At 41.3% G+C, this 24,149-nt stretch overlaps 1 protein-coding gene across 2 annotated transcripts in view; it reads left to right on the top strand.

Annotated features, from left to right (window-relative positions):
• LOC134328312 (rho GTPase-activating protein 6) overlaps window positions 1-24,149 on the top strand; it is a 105,101-nt gene that overhangs the window by 61,951 nt on the left and 19,001 nt on the right. For both annotated transcript variants that reach the window (XM_063009408.1, XM_063009409.1), the window contains exons 2-4: window positions 14,547-14,706; window positions 21,380-21,451; window positions 23,611-23,867. In XM_063009408.1, the coding sequence (XP_062865478.1) occupies window positions 14,547-14,706; window positions 21,380-21,451; window positions 23,611-23,867 (489 nt within the window). The remainder of the gene's footprint in view (window positions 1-14,546; window positions 14,707-21,379; window positions 21,452-23,610; window positions 23,868-24,149) is intronic.

The following is a 24,149-nucleotide window of genomic DNA, read 5'->3' as shown; positions in this document are numbered from 1 at the left end:
GTTTGTAGTGCACCGTGTTTCCCCAGTTAACTAATGCTGTATGGCCAAAAGTATGTCAAAACCTGACCATAAGCTCATTAGGCATCTTGTTCAACAACATTGGGCATAAATATGGAGTCGCCTCTCCTCCCTTTGTGATCTCAACCCTCCTGGAAAGGCTGTGCACAAGATTTTGAGATTTTGATGTTGGACATGAAGGCCTGGCTGGAAATGAACGATCCAGTTCATCCACAAAGGTGTTCAGTGGGGTCAGGGCTCTGTAAAGGTCATACTAGGGGTCTATCTGAAAACCTTGTGAGCTGCCGTGCTACCTAGTGCCTACCTGGGTAACACAGTTAGCCTCAGGCCATTCAAACCAATGAGCTAGCATGTACCGGTTAAACCTGTTAAACTGTCGCTGACAAGCCCGAATTTGCAAATAAACGACACTTGTGCACCTTTATACAAATAAAAAATCAATGAGAATTTAATTTACATTTGAACTCCGTTGGTTGCTCCGCATTTGTCCACCACGTTTGTAGTTTTTTGTGAGAAAAGTGCTGCTTTGAATGCTGGGATTGCTTTCAGCACTAGGGCAAGAAAGCATTGGCTGCTCCCAGTTTATAGCTTAGAATTAAGGCACCTTAGTAGGCAGCATTTTAAGGAATGTAAAAATTTAGACAAGCCTTCATATAACAGTCATGTAGAATGCAGGACGCTGTACACTGATCAGCCATAACCGTAAAACCACCTCCTTGTTTCTACACTCACTGTCCATTATATCAGCTCCACTTACCATATAGAAGCACTTTGTAGTTCTACAATTACTGACTGTAGTCCATCTGTTCCTCTACATACTTTGTTAGCCCCCTTTTACTCTGTTCTTCAATGGTCAGGACCCCTACAGAACCACTACAGAGCAGGTATTATTTAGGTGGTGGATCATTCTCAGCACTGTAGTGACACTGACATGGTGGTGGTGTGTTAGTGTGTGTTGTGCTGGTATGAGTGATAAAATGGACAGTGAGTGTAGAAACAAGGAGGTGGTTTCAATGTTATGGCTGATTGGTGTAGGCGTGTTGAATTGTGGGATAGCCGTTATACAGAATTACGGTTCAGGGTGATTTGTCTTTTGGAGATCAAATAGCCGTCCAGCTGTTAAACAGCTTGGTTTGGTGGAGCTGCCTGTGGTTTGAGGTTGTGGATCGAAACTCGACGCTCAGTGTTCAGCCACCCATGCTGCGTTAAGCCTATCTGTTAAACTAATGGGACGTGAGACACACAGCCATAAATCATACAAGATTACAGTTTTTCATCTTCTGTGCCGTACACAATGACTAATGACTCGGACTCGTCGGGACATGCTGTAATTCTAGGGTAATCACGCTTTGTGTAGCTGCGTCGTGTTGGATTTGTGTTAACGTTGGTCAGGGCCCTCAATTACTGTACACTGAGAATGTTCTCGGTCTGTTCTGGTGAATACATTTCTCTCTTTTTGGTGTTTAGTTTATTTATGATACAATATGACATTTTCTTACATTGTTATGAACTAAAGCAGTGTCCTAGTTAAAATACGTGAGTTTTTGTTTTCTGCTTTAAGGTTCCATTTTAAATTTAGTCATTATTATTATTATTATTATATGTATTTTTTGCTGTATTTTTTTTATATATATTTTATTCGTTTTTCTCCTATTTTCTCCCAATTTAGTGTAGTCAATTTGTCTTCCGCTGCTGGGGGATACCCGCACGCCTCCTCCGACCCGTGCACAGCCCTTAACGGAACCCTTTTCCACCCATGCATTTTGCACTGGGACCTCTCTATCTGCCAGTCAGGGTCCTTACACAGCGTTTAAAGACCCCGCCCACATATTCCGGTCATCCCTCCCTGCAGGCACTGCCAATTATGCCCGCTAGATGGTGCCCAGCCGACCGGTGGCCACCCGAGTTTCACTGGCACTGGTGTGCTAGCGGAATCCTGTATTTTTTTACATCTTATTTGTTTCTTTGAAAAAAACACCTTTATTTCTGTATTGAACATGGTGGAGTGTTTTATCTCAGTTGTGTAACTCAGAGCTGACTAAATGTGGAACTAAACTAAATTAAGCATGAAGTGAATATTAGTATTTTTAAATACAAGAAGTACATGTGCGCTTGGTTGGCGCGGCTCTGAATTATGCTAGCCTACCACTGCTGGGATCCAGGAATCAATTACCCAGCGATGCTATCAGTCAGGTGTCTACATACAGTCATGATTGGCTGTGTCTGGGGACGAGGCCCTGTGATGGATTGGCATCCTGTCTGGGGTGTGTTACAGGACCCTCCACAACCCTGGCCAGGATAAAACCATGATAAAATAAGAAAATAAAATGAAAAAATGCATATCTTTTTATTTCATATATATTTAATATAAAATACAATTATGACAATACAATTTGAGCAACTGAGGGTTAAGGGCCTTGCTCAGGGGTCCAACAGTGGCAACCTGGCAGCAGTGAAGCTTGAACTGGCAACCTTCTAAATACTAGTCCATTACAATAACTACTGAGCTACCACTGTCCAACAGCAGAGCTCTGACCTCAACCCAACTGAACACCACTGGCATGAATGAGAATGATCCAACAACAACGTCTCTCTGACCCGAAAGATGTTGTTTTGATTGAATGGGTACAAATTCCCACAGGTACTTTTGCTGCATTCTTACCATGTGTAGAACTTTTAACTAGAAATGAAATATTTTGTGACCTTAGTGACCACATAGAGATGATAAAGCGGTTCTGCATTGTATAAACTTTCATTATGTTTAAATCAGAGCTTCATAAATCCAGTCAGTACTCAGTACTCAACACTGGTTTCAGTTTTTCTTACTGTAAACATCTTCATCCAGCTCATCAACCAACGATTAGGCTCTTCACTGGCTAATCAAGTGCTGGGAGCAGGGGAAGCTTCATACTCTGCCAGTGCCCAGGACTGGAGCTAAATGTGTGTTTTGTTACCTTAATAACAGCAACAAAATAATAATAAGACATTCATAGAATTTGCAGCCATCACACAATCATGAACCAACACACCAAGAGCCAAGAGTAGTCTAGTAGTCAACACAACTTCATGTTTCAGAAGGTGGAAAAACTAACACACAAAAATAAATTAACCATAAATAAAATAAATACATTTATTAGAAAATTATAATTAATGCATTAATAATAATTAATAATTCACTACATATCTATAAACCATACTAATATTTTCAAATGAAATGTTTAATGACAAAACCAGGTTGAAACTAGTATATATATGGTCAGGTATAACATTATGACCACTGACAGGTGAAGTGAATAACACTGATTATCTCTTCATCACGGCACCTGTTAGTGGGGGGGATATATTAGGCAGCAAGTGAACATTTTATCCTCAAAGTTGATGTTAGAAGCAGAAAAAATGGACGAGCGTGAGGATTAGAGCAAGTTTGACAAGGACTAATTGTATTGGCTAGACGACTGGGTTAGAGCATCTCCAAAACTGCAGCTCTTGTGGGGTGTTCCCGGTCTGCAGTGGTCAGTATCTATTAAAAGTGGTCCAAGGAAGGAACAGTGGCAAACCGGCAACGGGGTCATGGGTGGCCAAGGCTCATTGATGCACGTGAGGAGCGAAGGCTGGCCCTCGTGGTCCCATCCAACAGACGAGCTACTGTAGCTCAAATTGCTGAAGAAGGTAATGCTGGTTCTGATAGAAAGGAGTCAGAATACACAGTGCATCATAGTTTTTTGCTTGTAGGGCAGCAAAAGGGGGACCAACACAAAAGTAGGAAGGTGGTCATAAAGTTATGCTTCATTTAGGGGTAAATTAGGAGCTGGGAGTGGGCCATACTGCTTTCAGAGATCAGTAAGATATTTTAGTCTCAAGATTATAAACAGAGTGGCCATGAAGGCGGAGATGATTGATGCTTACTCTTAACTAACAGTCCTGCACTTCATTGAGTGTTACTTTGCTTCAGGTGGGAGTGTTTCTATTTATCACAGCTTCTCTCTTACAGATTTGTCAGATCCTCTGTTGGCAACCTGCTTTTTCTCAGGAACCATGATGGCGTATGATGCCAGCACGATTTTCTCTTACTGGGTATTTAGAGGTAGATTAGTTGCTGGAAATGGGCTATACTGCTTTCAGAGATCAGTAAGATACTTCAATTTTGAGATCATTAGCAGCTTGTGTATATAAAACATGACTGATGTAATTTCCATGGACTTTTTCCTGCATGGGTAAACTAGCTGAATCTTACATTGTTTGACCGAAAGTATGTGGACACCTGACTGTCAGCTTTTGATATTGTTTCTGTTTCTGATGTTGGAAAAGGAGGCTCGGCTTGCAGCCTGAATGACAAATTATTCCAAGGGTGTTAATCAGAAATAAAACCAGTCAACTGAAGTTTTTCCACACCGAACTTCTTCAAAACTTAAATCATGTCTTTATTTACCTCACTCTGTGCCCCGGTGCACAAACAAACAAGAACAAGTTACCCTGGAACAGGAAAGTAGCGTACACGTGAAACGTTTGTGAATTATTATCATGTGTTTTCCTGTTAAAGCTTTTGTGCATAAGTGGCACAAGTTACAGTTTTGCACATTCAGAATTCTGTCCTCACTGGCTGAAACTTGGCATTATGACCTCACAATCTTCCAGATGTTTTTTTTCTTTGCCACCTCTGGCTGTTTTCTTGCCCTCTGTTCTCACCAGTTATGTGTGGTCAGGGAGTTATGGATTTGCAGCAGCAGGTGGAAGGAAAATGAATCTGGCCAGCGAGTGTTTTCAGGGTCGTAATTACCCCCGCATGTTAAATCCATGATCCAGCTGGACACATCTGTATTCCAGCAGTAAAAGATAAGAAAAATAAAATACCAAAACCGACAGCTGGCCTTCATAGCGAGTATGGATGTGGATTCTCCAGGGTTACAGCACCAGTCAGTGTCCCGATGAAAAGTGAAAGAGGCGAGAGGCCCCGTTTTCAGCTGTAAAGTTCCTCATGACTTAGCTGACAGGCACAGATGTGCGAGGCAGATATCCTCCGCTGAGATTTTTGGAGAGCCGACATGTTTTTGAACAGGGCAGATGTTTCGATGACATGTGCATTTCTCTTTGTGGAGAACACTATATCTCATCCTGGCACGAGAGAAGAACTTCTCTGACTACTTGGAGATAATCGTCCAGCTGTTAAAAATACCATTAGTCTGAATTTATGGTCACTTGTTAATGAAGATGTAAATCAAAATATTAGCCCTGGTAAATCAGTCAAATTTCAAAGCTTTGTGATACATAATTAGAGGTACATACACAGGACAGATGTTTATGGTAAAGACTGGGTCAATTTTCTGATCTCAATGCTACTAATGATGTACTGGGGAATTAAAGACAGTTTGCCAGAAGAAATGAGCTTAAAGTCAATGAACTAATTTATGTAACGACCCCACCTGCCATGGAGATCAATGGGGCGGCACAGTGGCTCCTTGGGTAAAAGGTCCTGGTTTGATTCCCAGATGGAGTAGTCCGGGTCCTTTCTGTGTGGAGTTCTGTGTGCATGTTCTCCCCATGTCTGTGTGGGTTTCCTCCGGGAGATCCGGTTTCCTCCCACAGTACAAAGACGTCCAAGTGAGGTGAATTGGAGATACAAAATTGTCTGTGACTGTTTGTGTTTGACATTAAAAACCTGAACTGATGAATCTTGTGTACCCAGTATTTATCTGTCCGGTCATGAATGTAACCACATGACGTTAAAATTCTAATAAATAAATAAATCAATGACATGGCTCATACCGAATCACGTCCTTGGCCAGTGAAGGGGACATTAAGGTGCACATGATTGACGTCACTTACTCCTAACTGACAGTCCTGCGTCTCATTGAGTGTTATTTCACTCCAGGTGGGAGTGTTTCTATTTATTACAGCTTCTTTCTCACAGATTTGTCAGCTCCTCTGTTGGCAACCTGCTTTTTCTCAGGAACCGTGATGCCTGACTCGATCCGGTCCAGTTTTCTGCTGCGTATGATGCCAGCACGATTTTCTCCTTCTGGAAACTCGGAGGGTGTCCCGGCACATCTCGGGCGTCACGATAGAGCTTTCCTGGAGGCATTGTGACCTTTCTGGAGCAGGCACCACATACAGAATACGGAACCTCGCTGGGACCAGGCTGCGCCACTCGATTATGTGATGGTGTGGCTCGTATTTCACTATCCCTGGCACGTTTTAGGGTTCCCAATCTGTCCTCTTTTCCGAGAACTGGGTTGTTGCAGACAGTCGGAGTAGCCTGTTGTAACAACCAGTTCTCTGTTCTTTGCTATCCCTTTTCTATCCATTTTCTCAGTTGCGGGCTGTGGACAGTTTTCTGCTTTTCATTTGTTACTTTGTTATTCACTTTGTTATTTGATTTTTCCTTATCCCCTTTTTGTTAGTGGCTTTTTAGCCTCAGTGTTGTTCTACCCTGTTCAAGCATCCTGTAGCTGGGTTCATTTTCATTTCTTGCAGGTACCGGGCTTCACCTCACACTTCTTTCAAAGATCAAATTTGAGTTTTATCTATGATTGTCTCACACATCATGTAAACATCTGTTCTGTGTGTTCATGAGGGCAGTGGTAAGTCAGCAATTACTGACGGGACTGGTAATTAAAAGATTACTGGTTCAAGCCCCACTACTACCACCAAGTTGCACTCTTGGGCCCCTGAACAAGGCCCTTAAACGCTCAATTGCTCAAATAATATTCAGTCATATTGTAAATCACTGTGAACAAAAGCGTCTGACTTCTTTCCACGTCTTCTATCCAATCGTCAGACGGTGTGAGACTTTTTTCAGTGGGATTAATGTCGTGTTTCTCAGGTTTAGATGTTCTCCCTAGGAGAGCTGACTAAGTGCAGACTTACCAGGACTGTAATTCAATTATAAGAGGAAAAAAGCTTCTTTGCGTCATCATGCAAGCTGTTATTGCGCTCGTGTTTCAGCCAGGGTGTTGGACATGTTTTGCGTGGGCCGGAGTTATACAGTATATAACGGAATGTAAAGAATGTTCAAGTTTCACAACAATCCCGGTCCATTACTAACTGAGTACCTATTTACCTAAAGCCTGGACTTATGGGCTATTTTTAAATACTGATTTTTAATAGAGGTGTTTAGTAGAGTTTATTCTAATAAATCAGATCTATTGAGAAAACTTTGTACTTTAGATCTGTCTACCTGTCTGTCTGTCTACCTGTCTGTCTATCTATTTGTCTGTCTTTCTGTCTGTCTATCTGTCTGTCTATCTGTCTGTCTGTCTGTCTGTCTGTCTGTCTACCTGTCTGTCTATCTATTTGTCTGTCTGTCTATCTATCTGTCTGTCTATATGGCTGTCTATCTGTCTGTCTGTCTGTCTGTCTGTCTATATCTGTCTGTCTGTCTGTCTGTCTGTCTGTCTGCCTGCCTGTTTGTCTTTCTGTCTATCTGTCTATTTATCTATATAATCTATCTATCTGGTTGTCTTTCTGTCTGTCTGACTATCTGTTTGTCTATCTATCTATCTATCTATCTATCTATCTATCTATCTATCTATCTATCTATCTATCTATCTATCTATCTATCTATCTATCTATTATTCTATCTATCTATCTATCTAGTTTTTTTGTCTGTCTGACTATCTGTTTGTCTATCTATCTGTCTGTCTGGTTCACGCCCCACCCAACAAGTTGCTTTGTTGGGCCCCTGAACAAGGCCCTTAACCCTCAATTGCTTAAATAATATTCAGTCATAGTAAATCTGGTTTTCATCCATGTCTTTTATCCAAACGTCAGACTGTGTGGGACTTTTTTCTTGGTTGGTGAACTTGGTACGAACCCATGATGGTGAACTTGTCCAATTGGTCCAGAACTTCTGTGAAGCTGAATTGATGCTAATTGGTTCTTTCTGAATTCAAGAACATTTCATTTCCACACAGCGTAATAAATAAAAAAGAAGAGACAAAGCAAAAAAGAGATAAAAAATAGATGGTGACTCAACCAGATGTGAACCAAAACCCCACTTCCTCTTTTCTTCATATGCGAGCCACTCCAAGCGTTGCCGTTACCAGGCAGCGTGAAAACAAACGTGAGCTACGTACAGTGCGGAACAAAGAGCGAAGCATTATTCGTACAAATCGAGCCCTGCGACCTTCTCGTCTGACCCGTCCTTTACTGCTGACTGTCAATTATGCGTATTCGTGACACTAAGTGGTTGCCATGGACACTTTGGTACAGATCCCGCGTACACGCTCGGCTGTGTATCTGTAGCCATGGAAACGCACATCTCTTTTTGTCTCACTTTGCATGATTTGTCCTTGTTCGCCTACAGCTGCATCGTCAGATGGTATAATAGATGCGTTCTCAGGATTGGTACTGAAATATATCGCTGCTTTTTGCTGGGCTCGTACCCAAACAGTGTGACTTTGTATTTTTAGTATTTATTGGGTATGCAAATATTTCAGATTGTTTTTTGTTATGCATATTCTCCCAATTTTCCTCCCAATTAGTCGTATCCAAGTACCAGATTATATTTTGATTCCTCTACTGCTGCAGATCTCCACTTTGACCAAGAAGGACCGTGACTAACACATGCCGTCTTCTTTTCACCTGCACAAGGTGGGCAGCTGTAGCCTAGTGGTTAAGGTACTGGACTGGTAGTCAAAGGGTCGCTGGTTCACGGCCCTCCACTGCCAGGTTGCAACTGTTGGGCCCTTGAGCAAGGCCCTTAACCCTCAATTGCTTAGACAATATACTGTCACAGTGCTGGAAGTAACTTTGGATAAAAGCATCTACTAAATGACAAAAATGTAAATGTGGATTTATATGAAGATCTGCATAGCGCATGGAGATCCGCATCACGTACAGATCAGTTACCCCCCGCCTCTGTGCAGGTTCCATCGATCAGCTAGCAGTTATAAGGAATCATCTTGGGCTTTCCCTCCCTCTGACAATCATTGTCTATATAGGCACCCAGCCTGCACCATTTGTGATGTCAGCACTGGTGTACTAGCGTGTTATAAAACAGATAGTTCCGGTCCTAAAATCTGATTGGCTGAGCCGCGTTCGAAGCCGTTGTAAAATCCCTGATAAACGCACACCTAGGACCACCTCACATCATTCCATATTAATACGCCACTGAAAATAAAAAGTTAATGTTATGTTCGCCCTCATGTTGCCTAGCAACACTGTTAATGAACTACCTGGGGTCGCAGGAAGAATGCTTTTTGTAAGTGTTTTTGTAAATAAAAACATTTATAAATTGAACATTGTTTTATTTTTTTTATATTTTATGTTGACCACCGTTTTATAAAAGCAATAAGCCACTTGAGACCGTGCGTTACTGCTATGATTTTATCACGAGGAAAGACGTTTTAGGCACTCCGTTTCGCGTCGTGCCAAAACAACCTTCCCCGTTTTTGTCCTGATTTTTTCCTGCTAGAATGTGAAAGGTATGAGGATACTGTTGAAAATAATAGTGAGATAAGAAGATGCAGAAATGAAACTAGATTACAGACACATGAACACTGTGGTCTTTACATGAAGGATCTTTTATTTCAGTGGAAACAGAAAAAAAATTTAAATTTTGGCTAGAAATACTGTTGTGAAAGTGAACAGGAAGTAAACAGCAAAGTCTTGCATTTTCTGTTCCGGTAGTGTTAAAAAAAACACACACACACACACCTGATTTTGTGAGCATTATCAAACATGAGAATGAGTAATTATTCAGCTTGCATGTTAATCAGAAACACACTTGGGCCTGGGTTCGAATCTCAGAGGTGCTGTGTCCGCATGGACGTGATTGGCTAACGCCTGAGTGTAGGCGGCGAACAGCCTAGCCATTGGTAGGTGCACTTTTCAGTTTGCTGAAGAGGAGGCTGAATTGCATCAGGAAGGGTACCTGGCTTAACCTTGGAACCAGTATGTGGACCAGATTACCTGTGGCCACATCTAAATACGGGAGCAAGCGAAAGGAAACAAAACAAGAAAAAAACACTATAGAGTAAATTTACTTTATATATTCAGATTCAGTCCCAGACATTTAATTTTCTGGTAGAGTGGGTTGCACAGCAGTATGGGTCCCAAAAACCCAGGTTTGATCATCACCTACACTCGTCTGTCATGGGTTTCTTTGGGTACAATATGCTAGTAGACGGCTGCTCTGAATTGCCCCTAGGTGTGATTCAGTGAGTGTCCAGTGTGTATTCCCACCTTAGGCTCTGTGTGTCTGGGCAGAACCAGCACCAGAATTAAGCAGTTAATAAAGAAGAATGAATTAATGACTGGATAACATACACCAAGGCAGGTTCAGCAGGGCATAAATTTGACCTAATTTTTTGGAAAGATGGCATTGAAAGTGGGTACCATACAGCCCAAGTCACTGAATACCACTTTGTATTGACTTTAATTCTAAGATCTAATAGTAAAAATTAGTATTTTAGAAATGTACAATATACAACTGACCAGTGGCCCTTTGACTTACTACTGCTGTAGTCTTTAATGCACTGTGACAGATTCCACAAATGACTGTATATGGATCTCCTGTTATAAATGTGTGGATTCTGCTTTTGCATTTTCTTCCATATGGAAGTCATTGAGTGCACATAAACTCTATAGTCTTCATCTACTGAGCCCACGTGGCTGAGGCCTCTCGGACCCTCATGTGGAATACAGACCTGCAGCTCATCACACTTAAAGGATGGGGCAAAACCACAGAGCAAAAAAACAAGCAAGATTGTAATGAAAATAATTATAATTATGTAATAATAAACTGGTAAAAATGTGCTAAAATCACAGTTTAAAATCATAATTGTTACAAAAATGTCACAATGTCTCTAAATGCCAAGTGTATGATATACTAGACCATTAATAAATAAATTTGTGGGTGCCTAGGTGGCACAGCGGATATTCCACTAGCCCAGAAGCACCAATTGTGAACCCCCCAATTTGAAACTCAGCTCTGCTATTGGTTGGCTGGCCCCCACAATTGGCAGTCCCTGCAGCAGAAAAAACTGGGCCACTAGGTCTGCTGGGCAGAAAAAGACTGAACTAAAAAGTGGGTAGGGTCTCTGACGCTGTGTAAGGACCCTGGTTAGTAGCCTGAGACAGGCGCCTGTACAGAAGTGGAGTAACGCAGTGTGTGACTCTTCATGTGCGCCACACGAGAATTCACTGAGGTAGGGGCATATTAGAAGAGGTCAGTGGAATGCATGTGTCAGAGTGTTTTAAAAAGGCATGTTTTAAAAGTGCAAAGCAGGAATAATAGCTGCACAAAGTAATGTTACACTAACTTAATAGTTGTTTTGCTGAGTTAGCACAAATTCTCACAGACAGACTCTAAAATCATGCCCGTTTTGGACTAGGATGTCTAATAAGCTCATGGCCCAGCATCTATATACTTACGGTGCACTTCAGGAAACTAGAATAACACGTGGCTACGATGAATATTAGACAATAATAGGGAAGAATGAGTGAAGATTTTATTATTTCTTCTTTGTGCTTTTCCACAACAGTAATTAATAATTTATGTTCAATTTTGCTGATTTTTTACAATTATTTTGCAAAACACTTTAATGGAAACCAACTCAACGTCAGCTGAAGGTTCATTACTTAATCCCAAACATTGCACAAACTCGCCAATCGTGGTGCAGGTCAGAAAATCTTCTCATTCTGATCTTTGATGTACCAAGTTGACCATCTTTGATGTACCAACAGCACATAAACAGATTGGGGTCGGAGGGCACACAGCAGGCTTGACTGGATCATCTCTCGCCTTAATTAAAAGCAGAGTTGCCTTTAGTCACGGCTAAGCCGTGGGAGCTGTGTGGCGCTCCGTGAAAACAGGGAAGAAGTGCAGATGCGTTTTGACAGGGCTCTGGCAGGCACTCGTGTGTATTTCCAACTGCTGCTGATCCTTTCTTCTTTGTTTCAGCTGGTTGAGGAGGGTCTTGTGCCACAGGAGTGGTTTAGATTAGAGGGTTTCAGCCACTTCCCCCCTACACACATAGAGAATCATGTCAGGGTGGTTGTAGCCTAGTGATTAAGATACTGGACTAGTAATCAAAAGGTCGCTGGTTTAAGCCCCCACATTCTCAGGTTGCCACTGTTGGACCCTTGATTAAGGCCCTTAACCCTCAATTGCTTAGACAATATACTGTCACTGTGCTGTAAGTCGCTTTGGATAAAAGCGTCCGCTGAATGCAGAAAATGTAACTGTCTGTGTAGACACCCAGCTGGTTGATAGCACAGCTGAGATTTTAACCTGGTTGGGTAGCGTAAGAGACAGTTTCACGACCTAATTATGTATTTATATTATAATAAATCTTTAGGCTAGAGTCCGAGTCAAGTCACGAGTCTTTAGACTAGAGTCCAAGTCACAAGTCAATATAATAAACACAAAACATATATTGGAAATGTAGCGAAAAAATAAACAAATAATCTGTAAGTTCAGATAAAAAACAACAACAGATTAGCAACTGTATTTTGCTGTTTTACTTTCCTTGTCATTGTGCAAATGAATGTAATTTCCGTAACAAGAAGGTACCAGTTAAAGGCTTAAACTGATACGTTTGTTTTCATTGCAAAACAAAATCACGCGATAAATCACGGCAAAGCAGCCAAAATCCAAAACACAGCAAAAAAATCAGAACCACTGCTTACCTTAGCTTTTGTTCTTCCAGATGCTATTAAATTTATAACCGTGTGTCCCATTAGGAATATAATCTGTTATTTTGTTAATGTGCTTATAATTAAAAAACCTCCAAACATTTCCCAGTTGTGAAGTAAAACACAAACTCATTAGAAAGCCGATCAGGCGTCTCATTAACGATCATCTGTGTGACGCAAACTGAATAAATGCAAATAACAGCATTTCTTACTAACAATTAAAATCAGAAGGTCTGATTGGTTCAGAAAGCGCTCCTTCAACCATTAGCGCCAATTCTGTAGGAGCGTTCTATTCACCCCAGTTGTTCCTGTGAAGTGCACTACGTAGGGTATTACACCATTTTATGTGAGAGTCCAATCCAAAGGTAACAAAAATTTTCAAATGAAGTGAATATATAATTGTCACACGTAACTAATGTTAACACATGCTGATGCTAGGGACTCTTGTTGTTTATGAGTCATGAATCCGAATCATTTGAAACGAGTCCGAGTCGAGTCTGAAGTCGCTGTGTGTGCAGACTCGAGTATAGACTCGCACAGCCACTGATGCAGCGCTGCTTTCACATCATCATCACATGAAAATCTTCTTCCTCTTAAAGCTTCTTTGAGCGTCCAAAAAGGTAGAGATCAGATGCAGCTAAATCCGGACTATAAGCGCCTCTCAGTCTCTCAGACACAAGCAGTTACTACTCTTCCTACTACACCCTCACCGCTTCCAACCAACCAAAATATAAAAGTGCTAAAACTTTTTGAAGATCCCTCGTGTAATTTGGATTGTGATGGCCGGCATGATTAAAATATTTGTTACTTAACTGTGAATTGAACAGCAGGGTTGAAAGCATTTGCATACATAAATAAATGAATAAATACATTTTGCTTTATTTGCATCTGCTTTATTGGGATTCAGCACATTTTAAAAACTTACTCACTTAATACTTGCTTCACAGAGTTAGCACAAATTCTTACAGACACACTCTAAAATCCTGTGCACTAATGGCTAATGCCCATGTTTTTGGACTAGGATGTCAAACAAGCTCATGGCCCGGCATCTACATACCTAGAGTGCACCGCAGGAAACAAGAATAACACATGGCTACGTGTGCTGAAAGCTTTCTTTGAGTGAATTTCCACAACAGTAGTTAATCATTTGCGTCCCGATAAGGAACAGCAGGGCTGAAAGCATTTCTGTAACCACCTTGTTGTTCTTTAGGGCGCATCAGGACATCCTGAGCCTTCTTAATTCACCTCTCGTGTGTTTCTTCAAACTAAAGAGATGAAGCCTGAAATTGCACACATGCTGAGAGCAGAGTTTGGAGTTTGTACACATGGGCTCACTTACATTTTCTCTTCCTCACGCTGTGCTGTTCTACTCAGCGGTTCTTAGCTCCGGCTCCGGATGCCGGCTTTGCGTCATTTTAACCTCGGAGGTTGTTTTTGTGTACTGGCTCTGCTGTGGTTTTATGGGCTGTCAGCTAAACATCAGGTAGAAAGATACCGAGCTAAAGCGTTCCAGGAGTGAAGACTTGTTTCAGTAGTACTTATGTACAATCTACGAGGGATCTTCAAAAAGTTTCAGCACTTTTATATTTTGGTTATAAACGGTGAGGGTGGGAGGAGTAGTAATTGGTATTGTCTGAGAGACAGAGAGCTTATAGTCTGGATTTAGCACCATATGATTAACATCTTTTTGGACACTCAAAAAAGCTTTAATGGGAAGAAGATTTTCATGTGATGATGATGTGAAAGCAGCGGTGCATCAGTGGCTACACTCTCAACCAAAAACATTTTTTGCCCTTGGCATTCAAAAGTTGCTACAACGCTGGAAAAATAATGAATGACAAAAGTTATTTGAGGTTGTATCTGATGACTGTCCTCTGTCGTTGTTGCTGTAGGGTGATTTTACCTGGAACAGCCTGTCTGGGAGAAGCGTCCGTCTCAAGCCCGTGTCCATTCAGAGCCTGTCAGAGCTGGAGAGGGCAAGACTGCAGGAAGTCGCCTACAACCGCCTTCACCAGGACTATGACCTAGGCTGCCAGATCACGATTCCTAAAGGTAAAGATCAATCTGGACGCTCTGCATTCTGAAACAGACAGAAGAACTTCTCAATGGAACAAACACAGATTTTTTTTATTGATGTCTAGTGCAGACTAGAAAAGCCGAATCCTGGACATTTTTGGTGATTTAGAAAAGAAAAGGACATGTCTGGAATAAAGACGACGTATGGTCACCCTAACTAACACATGCATTGCTCTAACAGGCTAAAAAATGGTTTCTTTGGTCATTTCCTCTTGATAAATAAGGAGTGTCTGTCATGGCTCTTGGTTCATAACAAGCCTTTGTTTTGTTCTTTTATTGAAACTAAACCTGATAATCTGAGCGATATCTCTTGATTCTTACCACTCCCTGAGTTCTTCTTGGAAAAGGCTTTTCAGAGACGGGGGTATAACTTAATTACCTAAGAGTAGGTAATTAGACCTGTCAAAGAAGGTATAAAGCAGTATGTCATCACCAATCCTCCTGTTATGTAACCCAAAAATATCACCTATGATGTCTGGGTTAGCTCAGTTAAACCATTTACTCGGGCTGTAGTGGACGTGGTATTTAGCACCGCTCATAATTAAAAAGTTGCCTGAAGATCCATCTGTATCACCATGGTACACTGGTCACACCCACACAGTTTGTTGTCTAGGACCTCTGACATAAATTTGCAATGTTTTTTTGAGTTGCCATCACAAACATTTGCCACTTTTTTTAAATACACGATAATCGCCATAAGATTAAGGCCAAAAGTATGTGGACACCTGACCATGCAACTGTTGGACATCCTATTACATCCTATTACATTTACATTTACAGAGTGACTTACAGCAGTGCTTCCATAGTAAACATTACCTTCCTCTAGTTTAAGTAGACACCAGTCCAAGAACAGAAATCTGCTGAAACCTGTTAGAACCAAAGTTGCAAGAAATGAATAAGAGTGTTAGTAAGTTAGTACAAGTCAGCTTAAGTGCTTAGTAAAGAGGTGATGAAGGTTTTTAATCGTCTTTTGAAGACAGCAAGAGACTCGGATGTTCCGACTGACGGGGAAGCTCGTTCCACCATTTGGGTGCCAGTACAGAGAAGAGCCTTGATGCTCATCTTCCTCGAGTCCTGTGTGGAGGATCAAGTCGAGCAAGACTAGTGACTCGGAGGTTGCGCGGTACAGAGCGGGGTTTGATTAGACCACGAAGGTAGCTTGGGGCTGGTCCATTTTTGGCTTTGTAGGTGAGCATCAGTGTTTTAAACTGAATGCATGCAGCTACAGGAAGCCAGTGAAGAGAACGCAGCAGTGGGGTGATGTGGCAGTGTTTAGGTTGGGTAAAAACCAGACGGGCAGCTGCATTTTGAATGAGCTGCAAGGGCTGCAGAAAGCACCTGCCAGCAGGGAGTTGTAGTAGTCCAACCGTCATTGATTTGGAATTGACGACCCCTGTGCCCATTCAGCCTAAAAAGCCAGAGTTTCTGGCTTGTAATAAATGATTCAAGTCATCATTAAGGTGTTAAAATGTGTAATGGTATGTGACTATTGGACTATTTTTTAATATATGCAAACATTTGGCCGTTTCTGGTCGTATTACTATTTAATCAAATAATCTGCAGATGTGAAATGCAGCTTCTTATATCCTATATTTGATGAACTAGGGAAAGAATGACAGAAAAAAGTCAGTGTTGCATGTTTAAATGTTTGAATACCTAAATATACTAGCGTGTACTGACACCCTCTTTACTGGCTTCAAAGTTCTTCTGCAGGCTGTTGATATCTGCCAAAGTTTTTGAAATTTTTCCCCATTTTTCTTTCCTTGCATGCAAACCACTTCTCGTTCTGAAGTATTTTTGAGCAGCCTTGCATGCACAGCACGTGCGAGATCAGTTCGATTTTTAATGATGTTTGTTTGCATTTAAGTTTTTTTCATTGTGGATTTTAAGTTATGCTTTTGATCACTGTAGACGCTCAAGCTGTCACATTCGCTTTAGTGAAGATTGATGGGTAAATATACATTCACATTTAAGGCATTTAGCAGACGGTTTTATCCAAAGCGACTTACAGTACTATGACAGTATACAGTCTAAGCAATTGAAGGTTAAGCACCTTGCTTGAGGGCCCAACAGCAGCAACCTGCCAGTGGTGGGGCTTGAACCAGTGACTTTCTGATTACTAGTCCAGTACCTTAACCACTAGGCTACAACGTCCCAATCTGGTACAACGTCCCAATCTGGTCCATTCAAAATCAAATCCACACAATACACAAAATGTGCAAAAAGTTAAAGTTAAAAAAAAAGTTTATTTTTCACATACAGGTCATACATGGTATAATGGGCAGTGAAATGCTTATTATAACTGCCTGGTCACATTAGTACCAAAGAACAAAGATAATTTTTACAAAAAAGTGCAAACCATACATCAGGGAGTCCAAATAATTAAATACTTTCTGTACCATTTCATCGTATATGGTGGAGTATATCTTGGAGATGAACATATTTAGTGAATTTTCTACCACAGATAAAACTAGGTTGACTGTGTCCACACATCACCGCAAAGACGTATTGTCTCGTCCTGCTTATTAATTAGTACAACAGGTGTAGCCACTGACTCAAAGTTTCGGTGTACTTGTTTCAACAGTGTGGTTTAGTTTGGCCTTGATCTTCGGTTAAACACTGGATATATTTTTTGCTGTTCTATTTAGGTATTTTTCTCTTTTCTTCCAATTTTAGCATAGTTAATTTGCCTTCTGTAGCTGGAGACTCTGGACTCGTATCCAAAAAGGACAATTTTGCCTGCCTCATGCTCCCTCCGACGTGAGTCCATAACCCTTCTTATTCGCCCACACCTTTGGTGAATTCACGCGTAATCAGTAGTAATCAGGAGTCCTTGCACATCGTTGAAGACCCCACCAACTTTTTGGGCTGGCGTTTTCCACCCGGCAGACTTAACCCGGCAGATCAATTTTTTCTGCTGCAGGCACTGTCAGTTATGCCCTGTAGGGAGTGCCCAGCTGACCAGTAGCAGGGCTAAGTTTCGATCTCAGGGAGTTCAGAATCCCAGCACTGGTGTGCTAGCGGATTGTCCAGCTGCACCACCTGGCCGGTTAACACTGGATTTTACCAGATCTTGCTGTCAGATATTTCAGGTGACTGTCTGGTGTATTAAAGTCTCACTATAATTACTGTCAGTAAACATAATTGGAGTTTTGGTCAATTTGCTATAAGGACTTAATACAGCATTTGGAACTGCATGTCTTGGCAGTTCGGTGTAATCTTTCCCAGTCATGTATGTCCCAACTTTTCTGGATGATTGCTTTTTATAATGCACAAGATTGCCTTTACAAGATTTACCCTTCATTTATAGAGCTTTACTTTACATTTACATTTACATTTTCAGCATTTAGCAGACGCTTTTATCCAAAGCGACTTACACAATGAGCAATTGAGGGTTAAGGGCCTTGCTCAGGGACCCAACAGTGGCGACCTGGTGGTGGCGGGGCTTGAACCGGCAACCTTCTGTTTACTAGTCCAGTACCTTAACCACTGAGCTATCACTGGCCCTATTTCTACACCCACTGTCCATTTTATCAGCTCCACTTACCATATAGAATCACTTTGTAGTTCTACAATTACTGACTGTAGTCCATATGTTTCTCTACATACCTTTTTAGCCTGCTTTCACCTGTTCTTCAATGGTCAGGACCCCCACAGGACCACTACAGAGCAGGTATTATTTGGGTGGTGGATCATTCTCAGCACTGCAGTGACACTGACATGGTGGTGGTGTGTTAGTGTGTGTTGTGCTGGTATGAGTGGATCAGACACAGCAGCGCTGCTGGAACTTTTACATACCATGTCCACTCACTGTCCACTCTATTAGACACTCCTACCAAGTTGGTCCACCTTGTAGATGTAAAGTCAGAGACGATTGCTCATCTATTGCTGATATTTTTGGTTGGTGGACTATTCTCAGTTCAGCAGAAACAGTGAGGTGTTTGAAAACTCCAGCAGCGCTGCTGTGTCTTATCTACTCATACCAGCACAACACACACTAACACACCACCACCTTTAATATCCACAAATCCTCTAAATGAGGATTGTGTCGTCAGTCAGCTTGGCAGCCTTTGGCACAATCAGTGGGAGCTTTTTATGCAGGTTTGCTTTAGCTGTGATGTGTTAAACACACCCAGAGATTCGAGTGTTCATGGTGAGAACTAAGAAGCTGTCACTAAAGCTGAGACAGGAGATAATTAATTTATTTCACCAAAAAGACAAGATGAATGAACATCCCTGAGACACCTCTGAGAGTATTGTGTGGTAGTTTTAAACTTATGGCACAGCATTAAACCCTCCTGGGTCAGTGATGATGTTTTGGATATTTTTCTGCTGCTGAACTGTCAATTAAAGTCTTTTCATAGAAAAATATTTTGGTTTTTCTGTGACTGTTACGCCTTCTGTGGTAAAATAGAAGCCGGGTAATTAGACTTTGACAGTGACAGTGATCCCAAGCAATCATTCCAATTCAACTAAATCTTGCAGCAGGAAGCCATCAAACCTCAATGAGCTGGAAACCTTTGCCAGAGAGGAGGCGAAGTTTCCAGGAGAGAGACGTCAGAAGCTTGTTAGCACTTTATCTGATTGGACCTTCCTGAACATCTCCAACCATTGTTCTTCAGTGATTGCTGCTGTTTGAAGACGTGGTCCTGCAGGACCAGCATTACTGACTGGATTAATCACAGTTAGAGTTCAAGCTGGAGCGCTTTCAGAAAATAGATGTGGTGTAGGTGATGGACTTCCTGTCTAAGAACTCAAACAAAAAAGGGCATCATCTGTCTGAATCCTAACCTTAACACGGCTCATACATCATCCTGTCTCGGCACACCTCAGCACGTGTTTCATCTCCCCTACTGAAATGATTTAGCATGCTAGCCTGTACTAGTGTTTGCTATTAATTCCAGAGCTCGGTTCCAGAAAGCATGGAGGGTTCATGTGGACGTTTGATGAAGGATGATTTATTTTGATGACCGCCTTGAGTCCAGCACGTATTCGGTGAAAACAAAGCCTCACAGGCAGGGAGAAAAAAGAAAACATTGAGTGATTTCATGTGGCGGTGGGCTGAGAGGAACGGGATTGGAGCTTCCTGGGTTTTCCACTCAGCCACGCAAACTCAATCTGAGAAGAATCCCAGCCATTTCCTCTTTTTCCCCCTCACTATATATCTGTCTTTCACACACAACTGCTTTCCTATTCTGGTCTTAAACCCAGATATCTGAGTGCTGTGTGTGGTGTTAGGACAGGGAGTATTACATAATGTTTGGAGACATTCACAGTATTTATCAGATTTCTGAATTGTTGTCAACAAAGTGCCAGCCATCAGTAAGGGCAAATTACAAACTGTTTTTTTAATGATCTAATAAGGAAAACAGAAGAACATTTCACAATTCAGTTATTTCAAATGAGCAAGGGAGCAAGAACTGATCTATAATCCAGCTATGAACACAAGTCAATTTTGGGGTGCTAGGATGACACAGCAGTTTAATGCACTTCTCCACTATCACAGAGACTTGATCTTAAAGCTTAGTGGTTCTAATAGTCTGGTTATGTGCTCTAGAGCACGGGGGGAGACACACATTTTCTCCCAGCGTGTGGTCCAGTGTTATGTCTGAAACACTGGGGCCGAATGAGCACCCTGTAGCCCTTGCTGTTTCATTGGGCCAGCTGTCTATACTAGCATAGAAAGAAATGGGTAAACAAGTCACTAGTGTCTATTTTTTTATTATTTTGCTGTAAACAGCACTTTCATGACACTGAGAAATATGAGCAGTGCCTTACATTACAGCTAGTTGTTAACTGTGCTTTGTTAAAGCCACCCAACAAATGAGTACTGGTACTGGTACTGGTTTGTTTATTAGGATTTTAACATCATGTTTTACACTTTTGATTACATTCATAACAGGAAAGGTAGTTACTCATTACACAAGATTCATCAGTCCACAAGGTTATATTGAACACAGTCTTGGACAGTTTAGTATCTCCAATTCACCTCACTTACAAGTCTTTGGACTGTGGGAGGAAACTGGAGCACCTGGAGTAAACCCACACAGACACGGGAAGAACATGCAAACTCCACACAGAAAGGACCCGTACCGCCCCACCTGGGGATCGAACCCAGGACCTTCTTGCTGTGAGGTGACAGTGCTACCCACTTAGCCACCGTGCCGCCCGTACTGGTACTGGTAAATGAACTGATGTTCACTGGACTGTATGTAGAGCGCTGTGAAGTCACTTTCATTATGTCCAAAGCTAAACCTTCAGACGTGTATAGTAGCTAGTATGCTATCTATAAGTACCATGTATATCATGAAACTATGAGCTTTTATGTCAGCATTTTCAAAAGCGGTATTTTTCCTTATCCAGGCTTTAATGCAAAGCTGCATTTTCAGATACAAGTACTTTAGATTTCAATTTAAAAAGATACATGTTTGGGTGTTTGGAGATGAAAGTGTAGTACAGTTGAAAAACCAAAACGTCTAACGTCTGTGGTTGGCTGGAGTTAATGATTAATATGTTAAACAAAATACAGTACATAAAAAGGAAGGTCCCTGATTGTCAAGGGTTTTACTTCTTACTGAATAACTACAATTAAGCATGTATTAAGGGTAAACGTATGTTTTTGTAATAGTTATTCCACATGTGTATGCAGATTGCCAGAAGAGGAAGAAATCACTGCGGAGGAAGCTGGACTCCCTGGCCAAAGAGAAGAATAAAGACAAAGGTACCAGATCATGTTTTATTTCATTCTAATTAAATATCATGGATTCACAATAGTACTGCACATTAATCCTGACCGGATTTAATAAAACCTCTTTAAAAACCTTCAGGCCAGAAACTTAGTTAAGAAAAGCTTTTTTGCCTGTCTCTGATAAAACATTAGGATTAAAAGTAAATCAGTGACACCGTTTATTTAATTTTTTTCAGCTATTATAAGATATTGAGCTTCTTTCAGTCAGTCGTACTCCAGGTGTAACGTCTGCTCTATCAGAAAATATCAAGCGTTCACTACTGAGATAAATTTAGAGAAGTGTAACATTCTCCTTGTAAGGGGACGTGGCTCCGATGAGAGCTGGCTGGCCTTGGACGGCATATTTGGCAGGGCTTGTAGTTTTCAGGGGAAAATAATTAAAACAGAGGGGAACCTCCAGCTTGCCCACGTCTTAACACCATCACTTATAATGAGAAAGTATGCAAATGGCTCTGTATCTCTGGGATTGTCTTAAGATAACGTTATGTTTGTACACTTTGGATCTACAGACGTAATTATAACTTGGTTGGTGTTGAAATTGGTTGTTATATTCTAAAGGGTCAAATGGACGTGTTTAAACATCTTGGCACACCTTTAACATTGTATTTAGAACACAATGGTGCATTAATATGAAGTTTGCTAGATTTTGGTGTCAAGTTGTTTCAGATAAATTCAGCAAATAGTTTTATAGACTTATGATTACACTGTTCCCAAATTGATTTTGATTACGTTAAAGCTCACAATTTTCCAGCACAACAGTGTATGCAGCAGTAAGATTTCACTTCACTGGGATTACTGGGTCCAACTGAAACCTTTTGGTTCATTCTTCCCTTTAGTGAACATTATAGTGATGATAAAACAATCATAGCCAATACATTTCCACTTCTTCAGAGTCCACCTGAGGTGTGATTTATACCAATGGTATTATTGGGCTTGTGTGTGGAATCCAAATCCATGAAACTCCACTTGAACTGTTATTGCGCTGATTGTGGTGGTGAGTGGCTTTTTGGAAAGTGATACATTTACGTATATTAGATTTCTTTATATATTTGGACAAGACTATGTTAACACAGATGCTTTACCCCACTTCTGATGAAAAGCTAGTTATTTAAATGACTCCATATAAATAGAGCTAGTTTGACTGAACCCAATTAAAAACTATGCCAAACAGTGGTCTCCTACCAAGGTGGAACCATGGTAAGAAAAGCAACCAAAGCTAAATGTAACCTTTTTTCACTAACCAGCAACAAATTCCCACACAAAGTTATATCTGTCATGGAGAGTCACACTACGGTCTACAAGAATCCCTTACCATTTGTGTCTTTGCACTTGGAGCATTTTACTCTCCCTCTGAAGTAGCATATTAGGCCACTGTGCCACACAAGCAATCTAATGCAGGGACCAACAAAAGATTATGTTTACACAATCATTATAATCACAAGACTGCAACATACATTTCCCTCATAAACACATGTATGAGTCTATGAATGAGACTTTAAGTCCAGAATTCAGAGCCAGTCAGACAGGTTATCGAGTTTACTGTAAACACAAACAGTAATGTTTAACCCGGGCACAATTCATCTCAATGAATCAGGGAAATGTTATGTTGTAGTATATAATAATCCAAATTTCAATTTTACAAGGCATCTCTGGCCTGCCTAGAGGACCTGTTTATTACAAGTGGCTGTAAATTCAACGTCAAAAGCCAGAACCGTTTGAAATGCTCTGTCTTATTAGTGAGTTGCCTGTCCGGAGACTCACAGACACACATTTTCTCCCAGTATGTGGTTCAGTGTTATGTCTGAAACATTGGGACTGAATGGGCAGCTTGTGGCTCTTGCTGTTTTACTGGCCAACTGTCAATACTAGCATAGAAAGAAATGTGTACACACTGTGTCCAAAGGTAAAGATTTTGCTTTGCTTGTGTTACTGGGCCAAACATCTCCAGTGTAAAACAGGGCTGTTTTTTAAACGTCTATGGCTGCACCAGAGCTGTAAACAGACCTAAAATCTTTGTGTATATTTAATTTGGTTGGTTTAAAAGTAATGCAGTTCTGTTTTCCCCTTTGTTCATTTCACTCAGATTGACATGCTGTATCATTATTTTTAAACGTTTGTTCCCTTTATCTCAGAGAACACACCCCAGGCTTTTGGAATCCCTTTATCACAAGTGATTGCCAATGACCGGACGCTGCGTCAACGTCAGGAGGGTCAGAGAGAGGAGCAGAGAGACACGAGTGACCTCGTCTCGTCCATCCTGCAGTTCGCCACGCGCCGTCCCACCAAGGAACTTTCGAGCAGCAACTCATCACTCAGCTCCACCTCAGAAACAGCCAATGAGTCTACATCGTCCAACACGCCCGAGGCAGCGCCCCGCGCTCGCAGGAGGGTGAGGACATCTGTGTTTTATTACTGCTACTAAAGAGAAAGTGTGGAAGCCACATTCGCAGGGCAGACACACACACACTCACCTATAGGTCAATTCAGTGTCTCCAATTAACCTGACTGCATGTTTTTGGACTGTGGGAGGAAACCTTTCGTATTCACACCCTGACACGGTGTTTGAAAACAGGTTCAGAAACAGAAATGGTTGCTATATGTTGGGTGTAGGGTGAACCGCTCTTCCAAAGTTTGTCTAACATCTTCACAAGTAAGTATGTTTGGGCAAGAA

Source organism: Trichomycterus rosablanca, chromosome 15, assembly GCF_030014385.1.
Source record: "Trichomycterus rosablanca isolate fTriRos1 chromosome 15, fTriRos1.hap1, whole genome shotgun sequence".
Lineage (NCBI taxonomy): Eukaryota > Metazoa > Chordata > Actinopteri > Siluriformes > Trichomycteridae > Trichomycterus > Trichomycterus rosablanca.
Note: the sequence above shows the minus strand (reverse complement) of the source record. Positions and strands in the feature narration are given on the sequence as shown.